Genomic DNA, 12,026 nt, shown 5'->3' on the forward strand with positions numbered 1-12,026 from the left:
ACAATACTGCAGACTTTTTTTATTGCTTTTGTACTTCGTGCTGATTGCTGAGGGCATGGTGCTCAGTCTGGAGAACTTTCTGCTTAGTCTGACTTCAGGTGAGAAAATGTGCAAGTGGTGCTGGCTAGACAAATGGAGTTCAGAAACTTTTGCTGCCTGTTAGCTCTGGCTTTCTATAGTCCACACTTGTCAACCACTCACATGATTTGGAGTATTTCGTTTAATGAAGAGTTGTACAACTCCAAGGATTCACTGCAGATTCTTTTGTCTGGCATACATAATTCCACATTAAAAATAACAGAATTTGAGTGCAGGTAAAAGCACATTTACAACTTACTTTGTGAAGGACTGCTAATCATGATATAATATGTTGGATATATTCTTGTTTGAAAGCAATTTTAGTCTATCTTAAAATTTTATTTTTGTGGAGAGCCACGGCCTCAGTGAGTTTTGTGAATAAAAACCTGCTCCAGGTGGACTGTATTATAGAGCCTACCTGGACAATGTTTTCATTCACAAAATTTTAGCCTAGATGGAACAATATAAGCCTAATTACAAAAATGATAGTTTGAGTCGCGTGTTCTCTCAAAAGGCAAGGATACAGGATCTACAAGAGTAGACAGTTTATATAACAAAAAAATCTCAGATCTGCCCAAGAAATGAAAGATACTTCCTGAATAAGTTATGTGGAACACTTTTAAGTTCTCCCATAGGCTATTGAAACAGTAGTTTGTCTTCTTTAGCCTCATCAAAAATGCAAATGCATTGAATGGGTCACGAGGTAGTGATTTTGGAGCCACTAGGGCTGATAATGGTTGCAGTTGTTATTACAGAAACTGGTTTAGTATCACCAGTTGATGTTAACGGCAGTCTTGCCATCTGTCATATAATTTTCAGTTATTCACAGCACAGCTATATGCAACTTTCTCTCATATTTTTAAACACTGTTATTATCAGTTATTAGATTGTCCACTTTCTGAAATAGTGGGATATTTTTTGCTATCTTCAGTTTTTTTGGAATTGTGTAAATGTAAAGAATGATGGAAAAATGTTTGCAACAAGGTTATTGTCTGCAGTGAAAATAGTTTTGCAGTGCTTTTTAGGGTTGAAACTGAACTAATTTTGTAGCTTTGATTCACTGTATTGTGTGGAAGCTCTCCTGACATATGATGTGTTGTTCTATGTGGTCCCAGAGATTTTCAATACAGTTCCAGCCCCTGAGGACTTGTGAATCAGCGTAGAAATGAAAACTGAAATACTGAATACACAGTATATTTACAGGGTGTTACAAAAAGGTACGGCCAGACTTTCAGGAAACATTCCTCACACACAAATAAAGAAAAGATGTTATGTGGACATGTGTCCGGAAACGCTTAATTTCCATGTTAGAGCTCATTTTAATTCCGTCAGTATGTACTGTACTTCCTCGATTCACCACCATGATTTCATACGGGATACTCTACCTGTGCTGTTAGAACATGTGCGTTTACAAGTACATCACAACATTTGCACGTTGGAGCTCCCGCACATTTCAGTCGAAGTGTTCGTACGCTTCTCACCAACAGATTCGGTGACCAATGCATTGGTAGAGGCGGACCAATTCCATGGCCTCCACGCTCTCCTGACCTCAACCCTCTTGACTTTCATTTATGGGGGCATTTGAAAGCTCTTGTCTACGCAACCCTGGTACCAAATGTAGAGACTCTTCATGCTCGTATTGTGGACGGCTGTGATACAATACGCCATTCTCCAGGGCTGCATCAGGGATTCCATGCGACGGTGGGTGGATGCATGTATCCTCTCTAACGGAGGACATTTTGAACATTTCCTGTAACAAAGTGTTTGAAGTCACGCTGTTGCATTCTGTTGCTGTGTGTTTCCATTCCATGATTAATGTGATTTGGAGAGCAGTAATAAAATAGAGCTCTAACATGGAAAGTAAGCGTTTCCGGACACATGTCCACATAACATATTTTCTTTCTTTGTGTGTGAGGGATGTTTCCTGAAAGTTTGGCCGTACCTTTTTGTAACATCCTGTATATTGTATGGTCATAGTATGATTTGGGCAACAGCACAGTGGGATTGGTCAAAGTGGTATTGGAGCAACAGCCCAGTGGGATGTCCATCTTGAATCTGTTTGCTAACTTTGTAGTGTGATGAGAAGTAAAGGGGAGATTATGCTTCTGACTTAGTGCCCTACAATATCTGTTTGTTTGCCTTCTGTTAATACAGGTATCTTCAAGCTGTGATGGAACAGCAAGAGTGTGGTCCCTGGATACACTAGAGACAGAGTACACTTGGCAGTGTATTCCGGTGAGCAATTCTTTCTACACAACAGAGGTACTCTGTCGACCATCTTGGCAGCCTACCTCTGGCCGTTATTTGGCCTTACCTGAGGATCGTAATGTACGACTGTATGAGCGTGCATCCTGGCGAAAGGTGGCGTCACTGGGAGATGAGAAGGCGAGAAAGGTTAGTTGCTTGTTGTTGTTGTTACTCCATTGATGGCTCATACTGATAAAATTGTGAAGAATTATTACCTAATAAAGATAAAGAATTAGCTTCAGGCTTCAGAGAGGAAAAATGAACAGCTTGAAAGCACCTTATTGTTTTTGAATCTTTTTGACAACAATGTGCCAGTCTTGAATGTGGATCACTGAATTTTGTGTGCAGTTTTCTATCATCTGAACTCCCTGTGCCCAGATGGTGGGAACAGTAGTGTGTTGCAGATGACAGCCAGCAATCTGAGTTTATATTGCAGTGTACCATACATTTGTAATCAATTTTAGAGGTTTATTTCAGTAGACTCTTATCTGTAAATTGAGAAATTTGCTCTGAGATCATATCAATATTGATATCTTACTGCACTGTTCTTCTCAGAGGTTTTTTAAAATCAGTTTTATTAGTAAATATTGGAAGAAGGACCTGTTTTGGTACTTAGGTTTTTTGTTGAGCAGAGTGTGCAGCCGTGATGTGAAGTGTGACAGGAATGTCAACCTGTGTCTTGGCAGATATTTTTAAGTAGCCAGTGGGAGACAGCAAGCAGACATATTTGTTTCATAGTGATAAATTTAAGACAATCTCTTGTGTCTCATTGTAAACATAACACTTGACGTGCAGTGTATTTGGGAATAGTAAGGGTAGCCGGACACCTGTGGCAGCTAAGCATAACTGTAAAACTCACATGCTTTGGTTGCAGCAGTTTAAACCAGGCCATCTTCTTCCAACTCAGTGACAACCTTGTGTTTTGCTGACTGTTCAAAGAAACATCAAACAACATAGAGTGCTTTCAGTTTTGGTACTGTAAATACGTAATCTGTTTTGTATTGAAATTCTGAGAGAGAACATTCTGGGAAGTGCCAAATAACATATTACTTCCACATATGTCTTACGAAATGAACACAACAAGAAAGACAGGGACATTGCACCATTTGCAAATAAAACAGGAAAGGGGGAAAAAGATAGTGATACCATAAGTACCCTCTGCCACACACCATAAGATGGCATACAGAGTATGGATGTAGGTGCAGACGGTTATCTAAAACCACCACCGAGTGAGGTGGCACAGTGGTTAGCACACTGGACTCGCATTTGGGAGGACAACGGTTCAATCTCACGTCCGGCCATTCTGATTTAGGTTTTCCGTGATTTCCCTAAATTTGCTCCAGGCAAATGCCGGGTGGGTTGCTTTGCAAGGGCACGGCTGACTTCCTTCCCCATCTTTTCCTAATCCGATGAGACCGATGGCCTCGCAGTTTGGTCTCTTCCCCCAAACAAACCAACCCCAACCGAAAACTATCATCCTATTTCCTAAGTGAAACTGACAAGTCATCAAAGGGTGAAGTTGAGCTAAAGCATCCAGGCCTGCACTGACCCTCATTTGATCTACCAGCAATGCCTTTGCTGCTCCTGCCACAATGCTTAAGTGTCTCGCTTGTAAATTCTAATCTGTGTTTATGGACCAGTAGTTACTCCAAGGTGCTCATTGTTTACTATTTTTAGGCATTATTTGTCTCTTAATTTTTCTCCTATTTCTATTTCATAGAAATTATGATTGTTCATCATTATGTTTTAAATATTTGACATTTTTATCATCTTTGTTTTCTGAGCATCTTAACTCTTTAAATGTAGCTGCTGTCATGGCAAGCCTAATTTCATTACACTTTACAGTGCTATGAAGTTCATATACAGGGGATAGGCAAAATAATGCGAACACATGTACTTACTTGGGAACGGCGTATTAATGAGGGGTTGGACCCCCATTTGCCCATAATACAGCTGCGATTCTTCTTGGAATACTGGCATATAATGATTGTAAAGTCTGCAGTGGAATGCTGTGCCATACTCAGATCAGAACCTCTTCTAACTCCTGTAGTGACGAAGGAGGCGGAAATCTGCTCTGGACTCAGTGCTCCAATACTGTCCACAGATGTTCGATAATGTTCTAGTCCAGGGATTGTGCTGGCCAGGGAAGACAATGCAGTTCAGCTGCGTGCTCCTCATACCACAATTGTACTGTCCTGTCTGTGTGAATGGGTGCATTATCATCCCAAAATATAGCATCATCGTTGGGGACGACAATTGAATCATGGGGTGCACCTGATCACCGAAAATGTTCACATAATTGTTGGCAGTAACACAGCCTTTGAGGGTAATGATGGGAACAGCAGAATACCCTGACATGGCTGTCCACACCATCACACTTCAACCTCCATGCTTAACCGTTGAAATCAGGCAATCAGGATTGTAGGCTTCTTTTTGGGGTTCCCCAGACTTAAACCTGGCCCAGTGTTGGAAATAATGAAAACGTTGACTCGTCGGATCATATGGCGTGTTTCAACTGATCAGCCGTTCAGGATTTGTGCTCCTGACACCATGTTTTATGCTTCTTTGTGTTGGTTGTCGTTACTAATGGTTTTGGTATAGCAGCTTGTCCATGAATATTCGCTTTATGGAGTTCTCAGCAGACAGTGTCTATAGATTTGGGGTCTCGAAGATGTCTATTGAGCTCTGCAGTCACTTTAGCCACTGTAGTTTAGTGTTGTTTTGACACAGTTGGTGACAGTGTACGACCATCTCTGTTATTTAGTTTTGATTTGCACCCACTATTACGTTTACACGATGATGTCTTTCCATGTTTTTTGTAGACTGTCATGATAGTTGAAATCTGGAACTGTATTAGATCTTTCATTGCACATTGACTTTGGCCTTTGAATGCAAATACGAAGTGTGCACTACTCATAAACAACCTGCGTTGTTGACTATCAAACACAACCATCCCATTACTACCACTGTTTGCATTATTTTGCCTATCCACTGTATGTGGAATAATTATTTCTGCTCTGGTGTGTTACTTTTCATTTTATGAAGTAGGCCATATAGACGTAAATTTACGTAATGAAGCAGTTAAATGAATGACTTAAGAGCTTAAAGGCATTAAGAGAGGTAACTGAGTGTCAAATAAATATATATTAAGAGTAGTCTTTGGAATCGGTGATGAGACCATTTTATTACACAACTTTTAAGGCAAATTATAAATACTTTAGAAACCCATTATTATAATGTAGTTTCCTGTATTTCATGGAACATTCTCACAATGAGATATCTGAAGGACACTCAGGGGTGCAAAATTAAAGATTAAACCTAGATATTAGCCCCAGGTTATTAAACCATTGCATTACGTATTTCTTTTTTTAAAGGTGGTAGTCATAGAAAAGGCCTCTGTGGAATTTGTAGTTGTGGAAGTGAAGAATGGACAGATTAAAGTTGATGATCATTGTAGAATGCTTACGTGCAGACAGCTTGTCAAGTTCAAATCCCACTCTTGTAAAATGTTTTAATATGTGGCAGAGGTTCAAATTAATGAATAATATGATAAAAGGCAACACTTTCGAATGTTGTCGTAGTCTAGTTCCTAAAGAAATGTTTGCCAGATGGAACTGCTGATCATACAAATTGTGCCACTTAACTTTATTTAATATTGAATCCAGCAAATGCTTCACAATTGCTAAGTATGTGTTAGAATTGAGTATGGGTCATAATCTTCTCCTCCCGCCCCCCATTGTTCTGTCCTCCTCATCCTCCTCCTCTCTTTATCCATCACCTCCCCCTCCCCTCCCTCGCTGTTCATCTACTCCCCCCCCACCCCCCCCCCACCCCGTCTGATGTTGAGCGTTGTTTATCGTTATTGCAGATTGATATTCTGTGGTAGTATTATAACCATAAGCTGGTAAGCCATAAATATGCTTTTTTATTTTCTGTGAAAACCAACTTTTGAGGAAAAAAACAAAGCAGCACTTTGTTGAGTTTAGAATTTTTGTTTAAAAAATGTATGTTGTGGTTGTTGAGTTCAGTCCAGAGACTGGTTTGATGCAGCGCTCCATGCTACTCTATACTGTGCAAGCCCCTTCATCTCCGAATAACTGCTGCAACCTATATCCTTCTGAATCTACTTACTGTATTCATCTCCTGGTCTCCTGCTATGATTTTTACCCTCCACACTTTCCTCGTGCACTAAATTGGTGAGCCCTTGATGCCACAGAATGGGTCCTACCCACTGATTCCTTCTTCTTGTCAAGTTGTGCTACAAATTCCTCTTCTCCCCAATTCTTTTCAGTACCTCCTCATTAGTTACTTGATCTACCCACCTAATCTTCGGCACTCTTCTGTCACACCACATTTCGAAAGCTTCTACTCTCTTCCTGATACTTAAATCTATACTTGATGTTAACAAATTTCTCTTCTGCGCAAATGCTTTCCTTGCCATAGCCAATCTAAATTTTATATCTGCACTACTTCAATCATCATCTAATCTCATCATCTAATCTAGTACCCTCAGCATCACCTGATTTAATTCGACTACATTCCATTATCCTCGTTTTGCTTTTGTTGATGTTCATCTTATATCCTCCTTTCAAGACACTGTCCATTCCATTCAGCTGTTCTTCCAGACTCTTTGCTCTCTCTCTGACAGAATTACAATATTGTCGGCAAACCTCAAAGTTTTTATTTCTTCTCCATGGATTTTAATTCCTACTCCAAATTATTCTTTTGCATCCTTGCACCCTGTCTCACTCCCTTTTCTACCAATGCTTCCATTTCATGCCCCTCGACTCGTATAGCTGCTATCTGATTTCTGTACAAAGTTTAAATAGCCTTTTGCTGCCTGTATTTTCCCCCTGCCACCTTCAGAATTTGAAAAAGAGTATTCCAGTCAACTTTGTCAAAAGCTTTCTCTAAGTCTTATAAATACTAGAAACATAAGTTTGCCTTTCCTTAACCTATCCTCCAAGATAAATCGTAGGGTTAGTATTGCCTCGCGTGTTCCAACATTTCTATGGAATCCAAACTGATCTTCCCTAGGTTGGCTTCTACCAGTTTTTCCATTCGTCTGTGAAGAATTTGTGTTAGTATTTTGCAACCATGTCTTATTAAACTGATAGTTTGGTAATTTTCACACCTGTCAACACCTGCATTCTTTGGGATTGGAATTATTATATTCTTCTTGAAGTCTGAGGGTATTTCACCCGTCTCCGTACATCTTGCTCACCATATGGAAGAGTTTTGTCATGGCTGGCTCTCCCAAGGGTATCAGTAGTTCTAATGGAATGTTGTATACTCTTGGGGCCTTGTTCTGACTTAAGGTCTTTCATGCTGTATCAAATTCTTCACGCAGTATCATATCTCTCATTTCATCTTCATCTATGTCCTCTTCCATTTCCATAATATTACCCTCAAGTACATCGCCCTTGTATAGACCCTCTATATACTCCTTCCACCTTTCTGCTTTCCCTTCTTTGCTTAGGACGGGTTTTCCATCTGAGCTCTTGATATTCATTCAGGTGGTTCTCTTTTCTACAAATGTCTCTTTAATTTTCCTGTAGGCAGTATCTATGTTACCCCTAGTCAGATAAGCCTCTACATCCTTACATTTGTCCTCTAGCCATCCCTGCTTAGCCATTTTGCACTTCCTGTCGATATCATTTTTGAGACGTCTGTATTCCTTTTTGCCTGCTTCAGTTACTGCATTTTTATATTTTCTCCTTTCATCAATTAAATTCAATATTTCTTCTGTTACCCAAGGATTTCTACTAGTCCTCATCTTTTTACCTATTCGATCCTCTGCTGCCTTCACTATTTCATGTCTCAAAGTTACCCATTCTTCTTATACTGTATTTCTTCCCCCCCCCCCCCCCCCCTCCCCCCCATTCCCGTTCTTGTCAATAGTTACCTAATGCTCTCTCTGAAACTCTCTACAGCCTCTGTTTCTTTCAATTAATCCAGGTCCCATCTCCTGAAGTTCCTACCTTTTGCAGTTTCTTCAGTTTTAATATGTATAAGGAGAGGGAATATGTATGGGAGAAACAGTTTTCTAATGGTGTAAATGCTCTGCTATTGTAGTGAAAACTGATTGCAAGATAAAAATAAAACAACAGACATTTACAACAGAGTAAAGCACAGCATTTTCTTTTTGGCAATCAGTTTTAACAGAAAATATGTACTTCGTCGTTTAAAAAATATATATTGCCTTTGTTCACATGAATGTTTATTAGTGTCCTGTAAAAATTTGAAGTAAATTGGTCAAGAACTTTTCAAGATTTTTGGTAACGATGGTTCCCTTTATATATTACATATATATTTGTATATCTTAGGATTAAAGGAGACCACTCATCGAAAAGCAGAAACATTGAGTTGTCAATGGACCCACATGAAACAAAATTTGCTAGCTTTTGGAGTTATCCTTTGATGGGCTAGAGGGAGGGGGGGGGGCATACACACACTCCTATGCCTCTACATGGTGCGGGCTTGACTAACAGTGCCAGTGCTATGAGGGTCGTTCTGACCTTAATGCCTCGTATTTTTACTCAGGGAAACTACAGGAGATACATAAATCACAACAACACAGTTAATAAAGCAATATTTCATTTACAGACTGCCATTTTTCCACACAGCCACCACCATTCGTTACGCACTTTTGCCAGTGATGAACCAGGGCCTGCATGCCACACTTCTAAAAGTCAGAACCAGCTGAGGCTAACCCCTTTCTTACAGCTTTGACAGCAGCATCCGAGTCTTGAAAATGTTTGCCATGTAGTTCATGTTGCAGAGGCCCTAGGAGATGGAAGTCTGAATGTGTTAAATTGGGACTGTACAGTGGATGAGGTAAGACAGTCCAGCCGAATTTTACAATGAGTTGTGTGGCCGCAAAGCTGGTGTGGGTCCTGGTGTTGTTATGTTGCAGGTGAAAGTTGGTCTTCTTCTCTGGTCTTACCCTGGAAATTCCGGCTTTCAACGTAGTCAGTGTCATCTTGTAGCTTGCTGAATTGACAGTTTCTCCAGGCTCCAGAACATCCAAAAGAACCACACCGTGGCTAGCCCAGAAAACTGTGCATATCACTCTGCCTGCAGACAGCTGTGTTTTGAATTTCTTCTTTGGCAGAGAATTCGCATGTTGCCATTCCGTGGACTGTCATTTGGATTCCGGGTCGTAGTGGTGACACCATGTCTCATCCCTGGTGACAATGCTATTCAGAAAATTGTCATATTCATTTTCGTATTGATCCAACTGGTCCTGACAAATTTCCATTTGATGAGTTTTTTGCTCTTCTATAAGCATCCGCTATACCTATCTCGCACAGACTTTGCGATAACTGAGATGTTCCAACATTGTTTCCAAGACATTACAGCTGACATTTAGCTCGACACACAATTCTCAGGTTTTTTTCCACCGATCAGAACAGATGAGTTGATCAAGATGCTCCTCATTGGGGGAGATGGTAACTGTGCAGGGTTGACCCGGCCGTGGCTTGTCATGCACACCCTTTTCACCACCTTGAAAATGTTATACCCATTGCCTCGCATTGCTCACGTCTATTATATTGTCTCCATACACGATTAGCAAGCGACGATGGATTTCAATTGGTGCAATTTCTTCAGCAGTGAGGAATTCAATCACACATTTATACGCATGTCTACACCAGACTCCATTTTGAAACACTCCTCTGCTGCCGCCAATACCACATACAAAGGAACCACGTGAAAATGAAAGAGGAATGTTCAAGCTTTAGCACTGCACCAATGACATCTGGTGCGGACATCTAAAGTCACCACAAAAAAATAGGAGGCATTACTATGAGAGTAACCCTTGTATTTTTCAGCAGGTGGACTGGTTATGGTGGGGATAGTGTGTTGGGATGGGTAGGAGGAGAGGGAGGCAGGGAATGGAACTGGGGGTGGATGGATAGCAGCTCGGAGGGAGCTAGCAGTTTGCTGGCTATGAAAGTGGGAGGGAGGGGTGGCAGGTACTCGGTGGTTATATTATAAGTGCGGCTGCTCACTGAGGTCCAGAGTGGGCTGTAATTATTGTATGACAGTGAAACTTTGTTGATGGCTTAATGTGGAACCAATTTGCTCTGGAAAAAAAGTAGTTCCAATTTTGGCCACCAGGTGCAAATCTAGCCCTGTCAATTCGAGAAAGACATATAGAAATGTTTGCAATGTAATGGATTAGAAGTGGGACGTGGGCAGAAAAAAATCAAACGAGTGAGAAAGGCATAATGTTGCTATTATTTTTAACCACCACTCACACAGTTTGTTCAGTATGAGCACAGGAAACGTTGACAAGATGCTGCATCCGAAAATTGACGTGGTCAACAGTTGCTGACAGCAGTTTCAGTGGAATCTGAGCAACGGGTTCCAGTATATTGGCCTTTAGATCAGGTAGAGACTGAACGTGTCCCTGGTAAACACATTCTTTTAGATATCCCCAAAGCTAAATGTCACATAGATTCAGATCTGCCCCATTTTGCATGAAAGTGCTGGTTTCCACACAGTTGCACTCTTTGAAAGCAGGAATAAAATGCCATACAAGTAGGGCTCGATAACATGCAGAGTCGTGGTACACCTGAGAGGCCCTTTGGGTGTATTCTCTTGAAAGAAGAGTGGACTGAGACTGAAGATGCTTGTGAATTTGTACCACAGAGTCACATATGACGAGTGCAGTGGCTCTTCACACACAACACACAGTTTAACAGTATCCCAAACTCGGCAGTTCGCCGTATTCATTACACCCTGTAGTGTAAAATGTGACTCCATAGAATATTGCCTGACCACATGTCATCAACTTCAATCTGTTCCAGAAACTGAAGAACGAATTCAGAACATTGCAGCAGATCGTGAGGTTTCAGTTGCTGAACCATCTGGATGTTATACGGGTACCAGTGTAAAATAGACTGCAAAACATTCCAAACTATTGACCATGGGGTAGACAATTCTAAAGACACTGCACCAGCCCTTCCTGGGATATGTGTGCATTGTCAGTTACAGCAACATCAACCTTGTCAATAACTGGGATGGGATGCCTTCGTCTTCAGAGTGCCACCTCAAACTTACCCATATTTTTAATTACATTATCGTCTCCTATAAACCATTCAGTGACATCACACCTCTCAGAGCTTTCAGGTGGCGATAACCTCTCAATGCAGCGCTGTAACTGCCGGCATTCACATGAAACATTTTCACTAAGAGTCTTCTCAGTAGCCATAATGGTGACTCATGTTTGGCTTGTCAAATGACAATGTGAATATCATATTGTCAGACAAGTAGTGTACAGTGCCAGGTTTGCACCTGGTGGCCAATATTAAAACTAATTTTTTTCCAGTGTAAATCAGTTCCTTATTAACACATTAGCATGTCCACCAAGTTTCGATGCCTTACGATAATTACACCCACACAGGACTCTGTGAAAAGCTGCACTTTCATTACAACCACATGTTACATGGACTGGAATGAATGTTGCAGGGGGGAGTGGCACATGCTGAAGATGATGTGGAAATGTGATTTGGGAGAATGGTCAGGATGGAGGAAGGGGAAACTGTTGGGTAGAGGGTGCAGCGCCAGTGAGTTAACTGAGATTGAGTCCAGGACAATTAGGGGAGCGCGCATGTGTTATAAGGATCTCTCTCATCTGTGTAGTTCAGAGAAGCTGGTGGTCGAGGGAGGGACGCAGATTGCTCAGCTTGTGAAAC

At 41.0% G+C, this 12,026-nt stretch overlaps 1 protein-coding gene across 2 annotated transcripts in view; it reads left to right on the forward strand.

The window, feature by feature from the left end:
• The window catches only part of LOC126162679 (WD repeat and HMG-box DNA-binding protein 1), a 169,611-nt gene that overhangs the window by 34,643 nt on the left and 122,942 nt on the right, over positions 1-12,026 (forward strand). For both annotated transcript variants that reach the window (XM_049919332.1, XM_049919331.1), the window contains exon 5: positions 2,233-2,472. In XM_049919332.1, coding sequence (XP_049775289.1) covers positions 2,233-2,472 — 240 coding nt within the window. The remainder of the gene's footprint in view (positions 1-2,232; positions 2,473-12,026) is intronic.

This window comes from Schistocerca cancellata, chromosome 2 (genome assembly GCF_023864275.1).
Source record: "Schistocerca cancellata isolate TAMUIC-IGC-003103 chromosome 2, iqSchCanc2.1, whole genome shotgun sequence".
Lineage (NCBI taxonomy): Eukaryota > Metazoa > Arthropoda > Insecta > Orthoptera > Acrididae > Schistocerca > Schistocerca cancellata.